We start from the raw sequence: 19,813 nt of genomic DNA, 5'->3' as shown, positions 1-19,813 counted from the left end.
TGATACGTGCATCAGAACGATCAGAACAGTCTGTACCTCTGAATTCTTTCTGCTCAACCACAATGAGTACGCACTCTTGTTGATACAGCCACATTCTTTCAACCCCCCCCCCTTCCCTAATTTAGGGATTTTTTTTGGAGGGGGGATTGAGGGAGTAGTTCCCTGCCTATATCCCCAGGAAAACCTGCGGTAGCTCTCACCACCTCCACCCTCACAGATGCAGCCTGTTACTGTTTCACATCAGCCAGGATCATTCCAGCTCAACTTGTGCGTCTCATGCAGACTTCAGTCAGGGCTTGCGGTGGACGTCCAGCTACACAGGGTTTGGTATGTACTGTTTTCCCCACGTTTGACACGTTAATTTATCCAACACACTGCATGCCAAGTCACTCCTGTTGTGTTTTCCTTCACAGCAAAGGTTCTGTAACAGCCTGTGTATTCGGTTTACAGCTTTTGGCACCTGGAGCGACATTGTGCTGCTTCTTTTACTCTGAAGAAGGTTTCTTAGAATTGCTCTGCCACAGAAAGGTTCACCTCTGACTGCTCACAAATGGTGCATGAATGCAGTATAGACAGGGTACCCACCGTGAATTGCTCTTTATGAAAAGTAAACAAAGAGTTAACCCAAAGCAGCTTTTGTTGCTTCTCTTTCTCCCTCAACAGTTTTGATTTTGCTGCTTTCAGTTCATTTCAAAGATATACACATGACAAGACTGGTAGCCATTATTTCAGTGGCAAACAGTGTCTGACCTCTGCAATGCAGTTTTGAAATACTTGGTGCTTTACCTAGGAGGTAATTCACCAAGTTCGTAAAGTCTCAGTTTGAGTTCTTCTTGGCTTTGCTGAGGATTTATTGCTGTTCTGTCAGCATCCAGTGTGGGTTATACTGATGTAAACTGTGCTGCTCCTACAGCTGATGTGTGGAGTGTGGAGATGAAACCACACAGAGCTGATAGTGCAGGTGAAGGTATTTATGTGCAGGTACAATGACAATGACAAAGTGCGTGTGGGGGTGTATTTGTACTCCAAGATATTTTGCTTTCACGTTCTTGAGATTAGATTAACTTTATTGCTCCAGTGCCATTTCAACCAGATTTGAAATGGCACTGGACAAAGTGTGAAAGAACAGCTAAACGATGTAAACAGAGGATTTCAAGGTTTCCAGCACATGTCCAGTTTTAGTCCCACCCAGATGTCACCAGTCATGTGCAAAAAGAACAACACTTGTACTATCATGAACTACTCCCATTTTGATTTCCAGAGAACGCACAAGCAGCACATATGAATATGCACAGGGCGTATTGTACAGAGCATTTAAGGATTTTTAATCATATGATGACAAATGGGTCCTTGCACAGATCCTGACCAGTAAGAATACACAGTATACTTGCAGGGAGCAGAAGAAGAGAGTCTGTTAAAAGCACACCCTGAAACAGAGATGGTCACAGGGCTCCTTTGTTGTCATTTTTTACTCCATGAAAATATGTGATTTTGTGTGTCCAAGATAAACATTCCCACTCACAAGATTATCCCGCTCCCTGCTTGCAGGGGGAAAGTGCTTGTGATTTGTTTGGCTTATATTGCTTTTTAACTTGAAAGGACATTTGGGACATTGGAAGCATTTATCTGACAGACTGCTGGTTAATTTGCAATATTTTCATGTTAACCCCTGCTTACTGGTTTCATTGATTGTGCTTTACTTTGGAAGAACAAAGTATTTTTTGAAGTTTAGCACAGACAGCACCTGGAACAAACTCCTGGTCTCTTATATTAAGATTTGATTCTGTATATATACAATACTGTATATAATACCAGTAAATATGGTCAGACATGACGAGCCCAACTGTACCCATTATTAGGAATTGCAGTAACAATATATTTGGTCAAAATTTAGTTAAGAAGCTGCTGTCTGTGAATGAAAAATATATGTTTTGATGAACTGACATCAGTTTGTTATTCTGCATAACTAAAAGAAGAAGCAGGTAAAATCCCATTATGATAGAGAGAAATAAAAACAGCTGAATTCCTGCTAAAGCTAACTAGCTTAGCAGATCTCAGTAGCTGCCATCTAAGCTTTAGACTCATCGTGAATTTCATGTGATTTTGTGTGGTTAAGCAAACTTTAAATCCCATATTTGATGTAGCCTACAGAATTGGAAAAATTAATGAATTCTATTCATTTCAATGTAAATAATCTAGCAGCCAAGAATTCCTTGTTAACTGTAAATAAAGTTTAGAAAGCTATATTCATAGATTTATTTATAAAGTCAAAAAAGTTGAAAGTGTCCAGGGGACCTGATGTCGCCAGTGACCACCACCTTGCAAGGCCCACTGCACACAGCAACACCAAGATCTGATGTCAGCATGTTGAAAGATCCACCCATAAAGGAAAGACTGACATTGCAAGTTGCCATAGATATGAAGTCATTGGATATAATGCTTAGGAAGATGATGAGGTGAGTAGGAGGAACACTGACAAACACTGGACAAGTGCAGCTGGGACCTACAATGAAACTGAAAAAAATAATCAGACAAAGGAGAAAAAAGCATGGATGAAAGTGGAAACATGGAAGGTCGCTGAGGAAAACCGAAGGCCGAAAAGAAAGCAAATCACAGAGACTAAAAGGTCAGTGTAGGAACACAAAGGTGAAAAGGATAATAAATTGAGATAAGACAGCCTACTTGGAGGAGCTGCCAATGCAGCTGAAAAAGCACTTACAAGCAACCAACCAGGTACAGCCACAAATAACCCACAAAACCTCTTCTGTAGCAGAAAGTTTAGAACCAGTTAAAAGCATCAAAGACACAACAGGACGTTTTCAGTTTCCAGCAAGATATTCTGCAAGATCATCATACACTGGACAACATCAAGCACAGATAAAATACACAGAGACAAACAAGCAGGATTCAGGAAAGGCAGAGAGTGCACAGACCAGATATTCACTCCCAGGAACGTCATTGAGCAGTGGAGTGAATGGCAACGACAACTATAAATGAACTTCACAGATTAGAAGGCTTTTGACAGCATTCACCATGATAGCCTCTGGAAAATCCTCGGAAGTTATGGCACCCATTCTCACATTGTGAACAACATCAACAGTTTTACAACAGCTTTTACTGCACCGTCGGGGCAAACACAACCAGCTTTGCTGTAGAATCTTGAGTTGCCTGGGATTTGTAATGTCAACACTGTTATGCAACCTCACCATAGACTGGGTCCCACAGAGATCAACAAAAGATCAGGCAAGAGGAAGTCAATGGACTCTATTCCACAGTTGAAGACCTTGATTTTGCCAATGGCCTAGCCTTTCTCTCACATAGACATCACAATATATAAAAAAAACAGTGAGATTCAAGTCCTATGGGCGACATAGTTGTGCCAATCAATATTAATACATTAGAAGCAATAAGAATAAATGAACAGATCATAGAGAACACCCATAACTTCACATACTAGGGAAGCACCATTTACCACAATGGGCCATGCATTCACAACAGGATAAATAAACCACACGCAAAAAACAAACCTGGAAATCTAACCAGTACAGCTCCAAAACTTAACCTTGAATATACCAAACCTGTCCTGTGTATTGTCAACACTCCTCTGTGGAGCAGAATACTAGAAAACAGCAGAACAGCCATAAATTATCTATGTTCCAAACATTGTGCCCATGTAAAATCATGCATCTTCTCATAACCATCTCCAACAACAATGACTCAGCCAGATAGAATACATGCAACATTACAGAGATGCTAGTGGACCTGGATTGGACATGTGCTCAGAATGGAAATGACAGGAATTCCTATGGTTGCATTCCACTAGAACTTACAGGGCAAAAGAAAGAAGGGGAGGGCCAAAGTCACATGGTGCTAAACCATTGAGAGAATGCTACAACACCGCCAAGAAAGCTGGGGAACCATGAAGTAGACAGACAGAAGTGGAGGGTCTTTGTTGCTGCCATATGCACGAGCTGGTGAAAAGGGAATGACTGACTGACTGAGTGTATGTAGGGTCTACGGCAATGGCTTTTTTGGGTATAATAATCAGCCTAAAAATGCATTGCAATGTATATTATATAATTACAAGAAAAAAGTAATTGGTAAATGGTATTTTTTTTGTAAGTGTACACTACATGACCACTTCCGAACCATAGACTGTTTCAGACAATGCATGGCAGAAGCGCAGAAAGCTGATAGCACGTGTTTTATTTAGGGACATCTTAGACAAAGGTACAGAACATTGTTTCCAGATGTTCACATAGCAGTGACTGTGGTGTTACCATCATGATAATCCAATGGATCCAATGTACCATTGGATCTGATGCAAATAATATCTAAAAACAGATGTCTATTCACAAGATTGTTGTAGACCGGGCATAGCTTCAATTCAATTCAATTTTATTCATATAGCGCCAAATCACAACCATATAGAGCTGGTACAGACCATGCTCTTTACCTACAGACCTACCTTGACAGAGAACCAACAATTCCCTCATGAGCAAGCACTTGATGACAGTGACAAGAAAAAACTTCCTTTTAAGAGGCAGAAACCTCAAGCAGAACCAGGCTCTGGGTGGGCGGCCATCTGCCTCGACCGGTTGGGTTAGAGAGAGAGAGAGAGAGAAAGAGAGAGAGAGAGAAAGAGAGAGAAATGCAATCATAGCAACAGTGACAGCTGTAATAATAGATTCTTAACTATGTCTAGTATATATAGCATTGTATATACATATATGATATATTTATGTATGTGATATATGAATGTATTAGTAACGGATGGTAAATGTATGTAACAGAAGTATAACTAATAGTAGTAGCAGTTGCAGTGGATGTCAGGCAGGACCATGGCAGGAGACATAACTATAATCCACAATCCAGGATCAACCACTATCCGTTTGAACCTGCAGGACAAGAAAGCACAAAGTCTCAAGGGAAGAAGTGACATGCCTTGGTAGGACATGAAAGCATGCAGGTGGAGAGCAAGAAGAACAGAGGAGTTTGGTGTATCATTGAAAGTCCCCTGACAGTCTAATCCTATAGCAGCACATGCAGGTGCTGGTCCAATGCAAGCTTGAGCCAGCCCTAACTATAATCTAAATCAAAAAGGAGCTTTAAGTCTACTTGTAGAGACGGTGTCTGCCTCCTGGACCGAGACTGGAAGATGGTTCCACAGGAGAGGAGCTGGATTCATCAGCTGAAGAACAGTTGTTAAATCTATAAGCTCCTGTTACACAACTTGTCTTGGCTGTAGTCTCTCTCTTTCATAAGCGTTTAGGACAATGACATTGCACCATGGTTTTTAGGTGAATCATTCAATTAGTTACTCATAATCTCAGCAGGTGTGTGAAGGGAAGACCGACCTGTAAATGCTGTTCACCAGAAACAAACATACTTTTCAAGACATACTTTAAAAGAGGTTTATGGATTGTAGCTATAAGTGTTTTTTTTTTTTTTTTAATGTTAACACACAGTGGGCATTAATAGTGCAATGCTTGCATTAACAGCTGTTAAAGAATCATTTTAGCTGGTGTATACATTCCTCCAGCTGAACATACGTTGTCTTCTATGGTAAGCTCTTCATGTTATCAAGAAGCCCAGTTATCTTCTAGAAAAAAGCTGCAGCACCAAAATTGCAACTACAGAAAGCCTCAATCCTTTATTAATCATTCACTAGCATTTATGACCACAGATATGGTATTTTATTAGAAAAATACAGAGATTACGAAAAGGTCATGGTGGTCATACATCATTTCCACAGTTGTAAATGTTACTGAATCACTGATAGGAAGATGAGTTGCGGACTTTCAACCACAACTTACAGTCTTCATCAGCAGATAAAGTTTGCTCAGTTGTCACGCAGATACATCACTTGGCATCACGTGCAAATGTATGCAACTCCAGTCAAGGCCGAATGCCCAAAGAGTGGACTTTGATGTTTCCTCTTCTCTGTTAAGTATGCCCGATTAGAAAGAAATGCTGGATATTTAATAGATATTTCTGCACACTAAAAGAATGTTCTTATCAAACTAGTCTGTTATTTGTAGCTCCTATTTTGTTACTGCTAAGGGTTACGACAAATAAAATACATTTTATTGACCAAACCGACACACCTGCATACGAAGGGCTGACAGATCTGCTGACATTACTGTGGTTACTGACTATTCTTGATGTTTCTCCCACATGTACAGTGCAATGATTAGATGATGATGTTATAGAGGAAACAGCTGCACATGCTATCAGAGAGGAAGGAAAGGAGGGAAGAAAAAATGGCTCTGTCAGGATTTTGTTTTTGAGGTGGTAGAGGTAATACAAGACAAAATAGGCTGTGAGTTGGTTTTTTCGCTCATATGCTGTATGTCTGTATGCTCCATACCAGCAGATATTAGCACAGCTGATCACTGCGCATCACTGATAAAGTGATTTTGATATACAGGAGGAAAATTTTCATCTCCCACTCATTGGTAAACTTACATTTATTTTTATTGATAGGGAGGTGAAAATATGCTTTAATTTGTCATTCTTTCATCAGTGTACAGTTTCCTTCAATGAGAATAAACTCCAGGCTAAATGGAGGCACTAACAGATTTTTCATTACAGGATAGTGTAACTATCGTGTCTGTATCAGTTAGGATTATATAACAATATCAGACTGATGCGAATGGCAAAAATCTGTTTGGGCAAGATTTCAGATGTCAATAATACAAGTAACCGCTCTGTTGATGTTTAATTAATGTTTATAATGTGACGCTGTGTCACATGTTGCTCTTGTCAAACTGTTCATAACTGTACAGAAGTACAGAAGATAGTTGGCATGGTCTGTTTCCTTGTGGACATTCTTAGTTGTTAAATAATCCAGATGACTTGGTGTTTGTCCAGCCATCTGGTTAGTGCTTAATAAAAAATAAAAAGGACACATCCAGATGAGATAATGACAAATGAAATGGAAAATACTGCTAACCGGAAACATACTACAAGATGCATGCTTATGGCGAGCAAGAACACAGGCCAATAATAAAAGGAACAGAAGTCAATAGGATCAAGGATTCCACCACATCATAATAGCTTGTTTATATGGACATTCTCAGTATTTATAAATAGAGGAACTTGGTGAAAGCCAGTAAATCTAGTTTTGAGGTGAATTTGTATGCAACACTCATTCTGTTCAGCCCCATCTGTCACTTCTGGCAAGCTACTACGACACATATTCCAGCGAGTATTAGTAGCTAGTAGCATTTATAATACTGAATGAGGCTGTACACAAGGTTGGCTCCACAGAGAGAGAGAATTTACCTGTTTGTCTAGAGACATCAATTGACAGTGTGTGGTAAAAGCACAGAAGCCCCCTACACACAATTAATGTTAGCAGAAAAACGTTTGCCTGCTGCACAAGTTAAGACCACTGACGCACTCATTCCAATTATTATATTGAAAACATTAGCATATATGAAAATCCTGCTCTTTCCTCAAATTATACCAGACACTGGATACATGCCAGCTGCATTACATTAAAGCAAAAACTCATATTAGAGATGACTGCAGTGTCAAAGCAAGGCAAAGCGTCACTCCTTACACACTGTGTCAATGCATGTTTTAATGAGCAGACCTACTATTAATCAGCCACACAGGATGATGAAAAAGGACTCTGCACATCTGTTGTTTTGGTCTCTGTGAAATTATCAGCATAATAACATGATACATTTTCCATCCAAAGCCATCAGTCTACTCGCGCCTTGAAACTCTAAACACACATCAAACCTAGCCTGACAGACATTACCAGTATCCATTAAACAGCCATGGACACACAGTAACAGTGTGAGCTGTCTTTCCTAAATGGATGTTTGCTCCAGCAGTTTCAGAACAAAACTATATAGCCTTCGTAAAATTCAAGGCTCTGAGCAGATTGCTGGAAATAATGCGCTCTGAGCTAAGAGGCAGTTTTCCTTCTTGGGATAATGGACATTTTCCTCTCACTTTACTTTTGCAATTGGTGCAGTTTAAGGCAAAACAACTTTTTTTTTTTTGGTTCTTCACATAAACTCTCAGTCATTCTTGGTTGTTTTCTTCCCCCTGTCTGTAATATAAACCCATCTATAATACCAGTATTATACCAGTAATAATAGCCCTAAGCAAAGAAAAGAAAAAGCAATAACTGAAAGGACTTGACTTTGAAGTCAAATTCTAAATCCATCTTGGATCCTCAATTTACTGCCGACACTGCTCCTGTTTGTCTCATAGAAGCAAATTTTGTAAGAAGAATTGGTGAGCCCAAAAATGGAGTGAGAACACACCAATCATGATACAGCAGCTGCTTGTGTATTCATTTACTCACAGAAGCATATTATTGACAATCAACACGCTTATTTGCTTTCTTACCAAAAGTTAGTTAAGAAGATTGATATCAGTCTAATGTCTGTACACTATAGTAAGCAACACAGAGGTATTGATGTTAAAGCCACTCTTGTTTCAGGGTATAACCAGTAACTTATGGCTGGTAATGTTAACAGATTTTACATAGATATCGTTCAGCATCTGTCAGCATATCTGGATAAAAACAGATTGTTTACAGCATTAACTGCTGTATAACAATCAGTTTTATCTACCAAATCTCCAACATTTTTTTTCTGTTTTTCTGATTGTAAACCATTATCTGATGGGTTTTTTTTCTCAAGGTGCTGAATGCATGGCAAAAACCTTTTACTTCTTTCAGATGGGTTGATTGATTTTTACTGATTTGTTGTCATTAGAACTGATCTTAATAACCTGGATCTTTCTTTATTTGGTCTTGAACCTATTCTGATTGCTGAGGTTCAGATGATTGGCATTTGACAGAAGCAAAGTTATGTTTTCGCTCCCACGTTGTCCAGTGGATGTGGAAATAGTAACTGCAGGCAGCCTTGCTTCATGTCACTGATCACAGAACTTTTCCATGAGCTTTCCTGCATGGAAGACTTTGCAATGCATGTTGAGAAACCTCTCTGGAGGGCCACAGGGAATACACAAGTAATGTAAAGGAGCTGTGAAAAAAAATGGTGGATTTTCGTAATATATTGTGTATCTATGATAATTACTGATAATCAATGACTGAAATATAATGATTTATTCATATCAAATAATACTGTACTTGTAGCACATAGTAACAATGAAACTACGATGCCAGTCTTGATCAGCAGTGCCTGCACGGCATCACTTGACATTTACAAATCTAAGCTGCTGCTGACTTGCAGATTAAATAACCAAGGTCTCCCTTCTGTCTGTTTCTCCTTAGGTATAATGAAAATGTATTTTTTGCCATGTTAATAGCTCACCCATTAACTGTGGAGGGAAGCAACCTGCTGTGCTGGACAAAAACAGACTGAGACTCCTCAGAGTTTAGCTCTGATCTCCTCAATCGGACATGGGGAAAGTCTACTATGTCAGTAAAAATGTGGGCCTCGGGATGCTTGTACTGGCGGCCAGTGCTCTGGCTACAATTATAGCTCTGTCCATTGCCTACGACAAGGAAAAGTCCAAGAATCGAGGCAAGCCTGGAGATGAAGCAATGGACAGCACCAGCATGCCGACACCCCCAACAACCCCCTTCATCCCGAAAGAGCCCTGGGACCACTATAGACTTCCAGTCTCCCTTGTTCCTGTCTCCTACAATGTGACCCTGTGGCCCCGGCTGGAGCCCAACGCAGACGGACTGTTCATCTTCACTGGACATTCAGCGGTGATCTTCAAATGTGTTAAGGAAACAGACCTCATCATCATCCACTCCAACAAGCTGAACCTCACCACTTTCAGTGGGCACCATGCTAAGCTGACCGGTCTGGGTGGAGCCACTGTGCCCACCATACAAAAGTCTTGGCTTGTTGTGAGGACGGAGTATCTGGTTCTTCAGCTACGCAGCAGACTTGTTGTTGGAGCATCGTATGTGCTTTACACTGAATTTTTGGGGGAGCTGGCTGATGACCTGGAAGGCTTCTACAGGAGTGAATATGTTGAGGATGGTGAGAAGATGTAAGCATTGACATAGTGGTGAATAATTAGTGGTGCACCATCATTGTGCTCTTGACAACAAGGGGTCATTTTCATGGTTCCAATGTGCTTCTTGGTAGATGTGTTTTGCTTGGTTGATGTCTATTTTGTGTTCATGTTTCATTTGAACATTTTGCAGAGTTGTCGCTACCTCGCAGATGCAAGCAACTTATGCCAGGAAAACCTTCCCTTGTTTTGACGAGCCAGCCATGAAAGCCATCTTCAATGTCACCATCATCCATGACAGACACACTGTGGCCCTCTCTAACGGCAGGGAAATTGGTTCGTCTTACAAATGCAAAAATTCAGTCCTTTCAAATTGTTGTTACATCTTAATTCTCTGTAGCATTTGGGGCATGTTTAACACGCTTGTAATAAAAGTGACTTTCAGAGCAAATCTGAAATGTGGACACGTGTGTTATGTGTCAGACAGTTTCATGGTAAATAATTAATAACCTGGGACATGTTATTTGAAAATGAGGAACTAGATGCTGTTAATGATAACAGAGTGTCAGAGTCTAATTCTCCTCCTCTCTGAACAGACACAGCAGACTCCGTCATTGATGGCTTGCCTGTCAGAGTGACTACTTTTGAGCCCACAGAGAGAATGTCCACGTATCTGCTGGCGTTTATTGTCAGCAACTTTGTTAACATTCAATCAACCCAAAACAACAATTTGTTGGTAAGACATGGTTGTTCCCCGTATCTGTTTACATTACCAGGATAGTCAGATGAATTTGGATCATAAACCAAAAGCAGTCAAATAGGCAGTGTTAATGATGAGAAGGGTCAGAGGTCACATCATTATTTGCCTGTTCCTATGTGATCCCAGAAAGCAATAACAATCTTTAGACGGAGATTATTCGTTATCTGGACTAAAAGCTGCCAAATTCTTTGCAGGTCCGGATCTGGGCTCGAAGAAAAGCCATAGTTGACAGGCAGGGAGACTATGCTCTGAATGTTACAGGGCCCATCCTTCAGTTCTATGAACACTACTATAATGCAACATATCCGCTCTCAAAGTCAGGTAGGTCAACTCTGCAACGACATACTTTTCCCGTGAAGACAGAAATATTCATCTCATTTCCTTTATGGCACTTTGCCCAGCATTCAGTCTTTGCAGTTGGAAAGAAAAATATTTTCCTCATTATGAGCAAGCTTTGCACATTTGCTGTTGTACATTTCAACCTGTATGTGGAAGTAAGTGGAATAAGTTTCCCCTTTTAGATCCAAAACATTATAGGCAACCAGTGGTAGTGAGCTAACAAGAGTCTACAGCCACGATCTGTGAGGCTGAACTTATGCATCTGGGACCATGACTGTTCGTACAAATTTATGTCCAAACAATCAAGAAGAAATTGAGATATTTCAGGGAATAAGTACAAAAATCCCTGCCAGTGGGACTAGAGGGAAAGTCAGAAGATCACCAAAGTCATTATGAGTCATCCTTTTGGGACCATAGGTGTGTGTACAAAATGTCATGGCATTCTATCAAATAGTTGCTGAGATTTTCTGGCCCAAAGTTTTGGACAGGCCGACCAACCGACTTACTGGCAGATATTGCAGTCACTAGAACCATGTGTTTGGTGTGGCTAAATATAAAAAATTAGACAAGACAGCCAAAAATGCTGTGTTGTCTCTGTTGTGCCAAGCTCCATTTAAAAACCGATGTTATCAGTAAAAACATATACCTCATAGACAATATCTCAGTGCCTTCAGTAGGTCAATAGGTCCTTAATCAATCAAGTCATAATCTATTTCATGTGGATAGTGGACTATTTATCAAATCAAGCAGTGATGGGTGGATCAGCTTAATGGCTAAATTAACCAGTGTATCCTTATTATGTGGAATAAATGAATGTGTTACTGAATGTTTTTTGTTGCTGGGTGTGACATTCTCTTCATTTAACAGCAATTCTGATGAATTTATGATGTTCTTGTCCTCCCCAGATCAGATAGCTCTGCCTGACTTCAATGCTGGGGCAATGGAGAACTGGGGTCTGGTCACATACAGGGAGACAGCCCTGCTGTATGACCCCATCTTATCCTCCACTGGAAACAAAGAGAGAATTACAACTGTAATCTCCCATGAACTTGCACACATGGTAGGCCATAACATTCCAGCCAAACTGCTGTCATCACATGAGTTTTAGCACTCGGGAGAAAAAGGAAAAAAATAAGGACATTCATGTGGTGCAAACTCAATCTCAGCTAGGTTCCTGAAACTCTTATGAAGAAAGCAGAAATGTTGTAAACAGAAATTTAACCAGAGTACTCAACCTCCCTTTGCAATGCGAGATGACAGATAAGCACCTGGGGACAAATTAACCCTGTTCGCCTTCAGATGCATTCAAAAGCTGACATCATAAATGTTGTGAAATTCTGTAATTCTGTGGTTGGGAATTTTCTTAAGCCCCTGCTTAGTCAGTTTTTATATTTCATGGAGTTGAGCTTTTGTGGTTATGTTTGTCAAAATCTTAACTTACTGCGGTCGAACACTGTATCTCTTTACTCTTGTTGTGTTGTATTTTTTCAGTGGTTTGGCAACCTGGTGACTCTGCAATGGTGGAATGACCTGTGGTTGAACGAGGGCTTTGCGTCTTATGTAGAGTACCTTGGAGCTGACTATGCTGAGCCCACCTGGAACATTGTAAGAGCCACAGTTGTACCTTCAAAGACAGTGAGAATTTAAAAGAAGTGCTGTCACAATTCATGGATCAGTGACCTTAGAAAGCATCTCTCTGCTTGGCTGCAGAAAGACCTGATCATACTGGATGATGTGCACAAGGTATTTGCTGTGGATGCCCTGGCGTCCTCCCACCCACTGACACGCCGAGAAGAGGAGGTCAATGACCCTGCTCAGATCAGCGAAATGTTCAACACCATCTCCTACAACAAGGTCTGCTCATCTCACCGAGTTTTTTTTTTTTTTTACAGTATCTGATGCAGGATCCTATGCAGACATACAGTTTTTGTTACAATTTTGCTCTTCCACATTTTTCTCAAAAGCATTAAAGGCAATATAGCAAAATTGGTTCTTTTAGTTTTGTGAGAAAAAAGGCTCTATGGTTGACAACACTGATAAGTAAGGTAATACCTTGTGAACTTGGTATCATTGCAAGCCAATTTTTATTTTTCTTTCTTGACTTTTAGGCACTTGTACCTGATCAGTTCTTTCATTACTTATGCATGAGTCAGTGTGAGTTTTGAATTTGTGTTGTGATTTCTATCTGAATAGCCATATTGCACCATTGAGCCATATTGCGCCTAACCTAATATTTCCTTTGGGTTGGATGTAAAATCCTTTGCTGTCATGAGAAGTTCAAGCCAACCAAATTTTGGTGGTTTCTGTGTTTGCTGTTTTCAGGGAGCAGCTGTGCTCAGGATGCTGTCAGAGTTTCTTACTGAGCCTGTGTTTGCCAAAGGACTCAGTGTGAGTAGTAACTCTGTTATGAGACGTCACTACTGAATTACTACTGCCTGTGTGTGTGTCTGTGTGTGGACATGTATTACTCATCTTATGGGTGCATAAATCTTTTTACACAGCCACATTTTGGGTACTCATCCACCTTACTGGAAAGAAATGCTCATAATAGTCCCATAACCTAAATCATTAAATGTTAGGATGAAAGTTGGGTTACAGCTAGGTTAAGGTTGAGCAGCAGTAGTTATGGTTAGGGTGAGTTTCCAGGAAATGAATGTAAGTCTTTATATGTCCCCAAAACTGATGGAGATACGACTGTGTGCATGCATGTGTGTGCCTGTGTGGGCGCATTCACTGGTAGCTGTGGGTCTGTGGGCATGACGCATCAAACCAAATTCATCCTATTGTTGTAGTGGTTTGTGATTGATAACACAATGTGTTTAAACATGTTGTTGAATGCAGCTTTAACTTTTTGATTACAGTAAAAGCAATGCCTTGACAATTACTGATGCTTTCTAACTGCTCTCTTCTCAGTCTTACCTGAACACATTCGCCTTCGGCAACACAGTGTACACAGACTTGTGGGACCACCTCCAACAGGTCGGTACACTTAAAAATATGTTGTGCAGGGTTTCACCTGCCAGCGTGTCATTGGAAGTGCATGTTTCTTCTTAAATTCCTGCTAACCCCTGTTTGTTGTCAGGCAGTTGAAAACACACCAGGTATACATATTCCTCACACCGTCCACGACATCATGAACCACTGGACTCTTCAGATGGGCTTCCCAGTGGTCACTATTGACACCCGGATAGGAAGTATCACCCAGAAACACTTCCTGTTGGATCCAGACTCTGTAGTGGACAGGCCCTCTCAGTTCAAGTAGGAATCAGTTTTACCTTATCCTGTAAGTTCCATGTAGTCAAGAATTGAAGAGATTGATTGCTCCATATGTTATCTGCCATTTGTCAAATGTTTACCTTAATAGAACAATATTGCCTGAAGCACAAACAAAGTAACTATATGTCTTAATAAAGATTGTAGCTCACAGCTGAGGCCGATGTTATTCAATTTGCAGGTATTTGGTCAGAAACCAAAGCATTACATTTTGACCTGATGGCGTGCTACATGAAAAGCAAGAGGGTTACCAAAGTTCTCGCAATTCATCCTGATAGTGACGGGAAAGTTTGTACTATGGTAATCCATCCAATGGTTGTTGAAACATTTAATTCAAATTCTTATTTCACTCAAATCCAAATCCACACTATAAGAAAAGTCAGCGGATAATCACAGTCAGCAGAATTCAGCCTCTGGGGACCATAAATGTATACATCAAATTTCATGCCAATAGTCAGTAGTCCAAAAGAAACACAGACCAAAAGCCTGACATTGCCATCCCTATAACCATGGTGCTAGTATGGCTAAAAAACAACAATATTCCAGTTTTTCACTCATTATCTTTATCTCTGTGTCTGTCTAGTTACACGTGGTTTGTCCCTATTAAATGGATAAAAACAGGTGTGGAGCAGCAACAGTACTGGCTCCTGCAAAAGACAGGTATGGTCTTAGGAACATCCACTCCTCGTCTTGATCATATCATTGTTAAAGATGGAAAGACTTCCTGCCAGAATAGCAGACTCAGCTGCATTCATATCTTGGTTTAATGTTTCACCAGACAGCAACAGTCTAATGAGAGTGTCGGGAGGAGACTGGGTGCTGGCGAACACCAATGTATCTGGGTACTTCAGGGTGAACTATGATCTTGACAACTGGCATCGTCTCCTCTTCCTGCTCAACAACAACCATCAGGTGACTCGAGTTCATGTTTAAGTGTATTTGTCATTTTGTCATTCAGAAGTGGATGCTAAGTATGTTGGCCAATCACATATTTGACACTGGGGTTGATGTGTACATCCTAATAGATCAATCAAGAAAAAACATGTGTTGATGCATTCTTCTACAGAGGAGAATGGACCTAGAGAGTCAAGCCTACCAGAGGGCAAGGTCTGCAGAATAAATCTGCTACATGAAACACGTTCAGATTTTATTTACTTCATTAATTTGTTGGCCCATTTTTTTCAGATTTCAGAGTTTTTATTAGCTGTGTTTAATCCCAAATGTGCAGGTTTTGGCAAATTTCACTCTTGATATTGCATGTTTAGTCAGTCAGGCTTCCACTATTAAATGTGGTTTCTGAAACTGCAGACAACAAGACCGTATAAGGAACAAAGTTATTGTGTCTTTTTACAGAAACAGTGGCTGTTCTGTTTGGCTTCACCACACAGACTTGGTTGTCCGTGTATGTGGATTTCAACATGTATGTGTATGTGTGTGTTATTTCTTTCAGGCTTTATCAGTCATCAACAGAGCACAGATCATAGATGATGCGTTCAACCTAGCAAGGTAAAGAAAAGAAGTATTTCAAGTATTCAATATCTGTCACATTTTGTTTGTCTTCAAAGAATGCAAAGGATTTATTCCCTTTGTGTAGAGCCAAAATAATCAATACGACATTGGCCCTGAGAACTACTACATACCTGTACAAGGAAAGAGACTACATCCCTTGGGAGTCAGCTCTGAGAAACCTCGACTACTACATCCTCATGTTTGACCGGACTGAGGTCTATGGAGCTTTACAGGTTAATACTGCTTTCCCACTAATATTGATTCTGCTCATTCTGATACTGAAATGAGAAGTGTGTGAAGTGACCGGACACATAGAGGTGTGCTGATATATTCTTATTTTAGGCATACCTCAAGACACAAATCCAACCACTTTTTGAGCACTTCAAGACAATTACAGATAACTGGACCAAAGTGCCTACAGGACACACAGACCAGTAAGAATTCATCTAACAGAAGACATGTTTTGGATTGTTGCCTCTTCCATGTGTTTCACACATATTGGGTATTGTCATGGTATATTGCAGTTTTTCCCAGTTTTCTCAAACGTCTCCCTTCTCAGGTATAATCAGATCAATGCTATTGGAATAGCCTGCAGTATGGGTGTGGAGGGTTGCAGGGAGCTGATCAAAGGCTGGTACAGACAGTGGATGGAGAATCCACATCACAACCCGTGAGTAGGCAGTTTAAGTCATTTCTGTCATGTTTTATGATTTCGTATCGGCACAAATTTGACTGCTGAAATGTTTGTGTTTGTGCTTATTTGCCCCCAGACATCCAGTGAAACCACTATTCAAATGTTAGCTTCAGCTAGCTAGCATTGTACACACATGAGGAGCGAGCCTGTGTGTTTGGTTTTCATCTTCTGTTCTACTGTGTGTTTACCTTAATATTGATCAGGATCCATCCCAACTTGAAAAGCACAGTTTACTGCAGTGCCATAGCCTTTGGTGGCGTGGAGGAGTGGGACTTTGCCTGGAGAATGTTCAAGAACGCCACTCTTGCATCTGAAGCTTCCAGGCTTCGGGCCGCCATGGCCTGCACCAAAGCACCCTGGCTTTTGAACAGGTACATGCAACATCCAGATTTGTGGGAGTATCCTGGTGGAAGTCTTTTGTGAATGACACACTTGTCCGTGGATTTAATATACACACTGTCACACTGAACCTTATAAGAGATGAGAATTTTTATCTAACCTGCCGACAACTCGTTTTCCCTTGCTTTCTGTACTTTAAAAGACACCAACTTGTTTTGTAACAGCTGACAAGCAGCACTTGTAGGACAGCGAAACGTCATCAAAATGTTTATCTGTAACATGCCAAATTGGAGAGCTAACAGTGGCATGAGAGGAAAAGGGTCGTAAAGACAGCGAACTGACTCTGTGATTCCATATCCACCTGATATTTGCTAGTGTTTGCTGTTTGTTGGGCCACATTAAGATAATAGTCATATCAGATAAAGAAGGGCTGTCGCAGCAAACCCCCTGTGTTCAAATTTATGAATTCAACTTTTCATTTGTAAAAGGGAGAATGCGCCATGAAGTTGTACAGAAATTAAATTGTCTTACATTTAGCCCTTTGTGTTATTTATGCTAATTTAACTGCTGGACTGTTTGTGCAGTGTGTTTATTCTCCCCCAACGTTCTGTACAGACTCTGCAGCAATAGATAGTGACTGTGTGTGCTAGTGTGACAGCTCATACGTTGGCTAATCTCAGAACTCACCATGTTCAAATATTTTCCACTAGCACAGACTGATCTTCATCTTAATACATGCCAATATTTAGAGCTCAACTGACTTTGCAGTTCTAGGATAAGTAGCCCTGACAAAGTAATCAATGCTGAGAAACATGTCACCCTTTTTCCAGGCTGCAGATGTTTCAAATATTTAACAATCTTCATCTCATTTTTCTTCTGAAGTGAATTTATAAAAAATGTGTTTTGGAAATGATGTCTTTGTAATAAAAAAATTTTTGGTTGAGCCAGGTATCTGGACTACACGCTGGACCCAACAAAGATCCGCAAGCAAGACGCCACCTCCACCATCCAGTACGTTGCCCGAAACGTTGTGGGAATGCCGCTGGCCTGGAACTTTGTCAGAGCAAGATGGGACTACATTTTCCAGCAGTAAGACCTCACTCCTCACAGGAATGAAGAATATCTAACAGAATCCAAAGAAAAAATTCCCCTCACTTGCTCAACCAGTTTGAGTATGTGAGTATTTCTCCAATCCTGCCCAAAGGAGAGTTATTTATGTGGTGGTTTCCCAGAAAGATACGGGGATACGCATGTTTTTCTTCTGCTGGGTGAACGTCATCTTTTTTTTTTTTTTTTTTAGATATGGAAGAGGGTCATTTTCCTTCTCAAATCTTGTCAGTGGAATCACAAAGAGATTCTCCTCAGAGTTTGAGTTGCAGGAGGTATGCCGCCCACGCAGACACAAGCACACTGAAATGCACACTGTATTTCCCTGAGGGTATTTAGAGGAAAAGAAAGACAAGAAATGCAGACATTCAGTTTTTCTTTCTTTGCTTTTTTCTGTCACTCTCCAGCTGAGGAAATTCAAAGAAGACAACCTCCATGTTGGTTTTGGCTCAGCCACCTTGGCCCTGGAGCAGGCCATAGAGAGGACCATAGCCAACATCAAATGGGTGAAGGAGAACAAAGACCATGTGCTGAAGTGGTTTACTGAGGTGTCGACATAAGAATGCTTTGCAAAGTGACGCACTGTTTTTTTGTACTGTTAGGGATATGTAATGAATGACAATCACTATAATCACCTGGAACAACAAATGACTAAACCTTTTTTGTTAACAGTTACGCAAATACAACTGATATGACACAATGCTTCACTTGACATCAGCTTCAGATTAAAGGGACAAACATATGAGAAACAGTGGACCATGTGTCTCTATATATCATTGGTGTAGCAGTAAATACTAGAGTGCAGCTCTCACCTCTACTCCATGATTGTCATAGAACAAAAGATGATTATTTTACAAGCTTAACATTTATTTTCACTCCCACAAATGCATTCATTTATAGTGTGCCTTTTTCTTTTCATCATACTTCACATTATACAATATTTATTTATACCATAAACATGAGGCATTTAACCACTTATAGAACACCAGAGCAGCTTCAGTGTTCACTGACATTGATTTTACCAGTGACTGAAACCTGTGACTGTAGTGATCATGATGGAATGTGAACTTCATGCAGCATTTACAGTTAACTGCATACATTTGTGAGTTTTTTTTTTTTTTTTTTTTTTTTAACCAACTTTGGCAAATGAATTTCTCACAGCTTCTTCCATGTTAAACCAATTTGCTCTTCAGTGATTGAAGAGAAATGTATTGTAAAAAGGGATCTTACTGAATAAAGTTGGCTGATTTGTTTTTATTGGGCCTCTTGTTGTTCTTGTTGTTTGATGACTAGATCATAAATAATTACACTACATGATGTACTAATTCACAGATGAGCTGATAGAGGTTTTACTAACTTTTATTTACATGTCAAAGTTAATATACAAGTCAGTACATACAAGTATACAGCCTGTGAAAAAAGTTGTAAAGTCTTCTATGGCTTTTGAGAAAATTACTCAAAGGACATCAATTATGTATTTAGGCTTGGGCTTAAAGAATGCAAATTTTGAACCAGAAGCAGGCATAGAGTTGAAAAGATGAGCATGTTTAGCAGTCAAGGACAGTGTAACAACAGATGCTATCATGTTTGGGAAGTGTAGGGTCCAGTGTTTTGGGAGCTTTATGGAGTTTATGGCCATTATAATCTGCATTTTGTCTGAAGGCACTTTAACATCAAGCAACCTTACAGCTAAATGCAAATAAAAAGATGAGCACACGTCTTCAACATAGTGGGAGAAAATATTTTGTTCAGCCTAGTAGGGAAGCTGACATGCCACACCTCTCTGTTGGAGTTGAAAGCTTCTAATGTCTGGCACCATTTCACTTCATTCT

At 40.2% G+C, this 19,813-nt stretch overlaps 1 protein-coding gene across 2 annotated transcripts; it reads left to right on the top strand.

The window, feature by feature from the left end:
• Positions 1-220: 220 nt before the first annotated feature.
• Positions 221-19,198, top strand: LOC143328027 (aminopeptidase N-like). Of its 2 annotated transcripts, none has more exons than XM_076743008.1 (21): positions 221-327; positions 9,263-9,996; positions 10,154-10,296; positions 10,557-10,696; positions 10,915-11,041; positions 11,965-12,119; positions 12,551-12,664; positions 12,803-12,913; positions 13,382-13,447; positions 13,973-14,038; positions 14,142-14,317; positions 14,916-14,992; positions 15,111-15,244; positions 15,783-15,838; positions 15,927-16,074; positions 16,184-16,275; positions 16,401-16,511; positions 16,739-16,906; positions 17,823-17,963; positions 18,175-18,256; positions 18,389-19,198. In XM_076743008.1, the coding sequence occupies exons 2-21, from the start codon at positions 9,392-9,394 to the stop codon at positions 18,539-18,541; spliced, it is 2,865 nt and encodes a 954-aa protein (XP_076599123.1). In that variant the 5' UTR covers positions 221-327; positions 9,263-9,391; the 3' UTR covers positions 18,542-19,198. The 2 variants fall into 2 exon arrangements, with proteins under 2 accessions (XP_076599123.1, XP_076599035.1); XM_076742920.1 differs by having other exon boundaries at positions 12,770-12,913.
• The last annotated feature ends 615 nt before the right edge of the window (positions 19,199-19,813 follow it).

The sequence above is a fragment of the Chaetodon auriga genome, chromosome 1 (genome assembly GCF_051107435.1).
Source record: "Chaetodon auriga isolate fChaAug3 chromosome 1, fChaAug3.hap1, whole genome shotgun sequence".
NCBI lineage: Eukaryota > Metazoa > Chordata > Actinopteri > Chaetodontiformes > Chaetodontidae > Chaetodon > Chaetodon auriga.
This window is presented reverse-complemented; position numbering and strand designations above follow the sequence as displayed.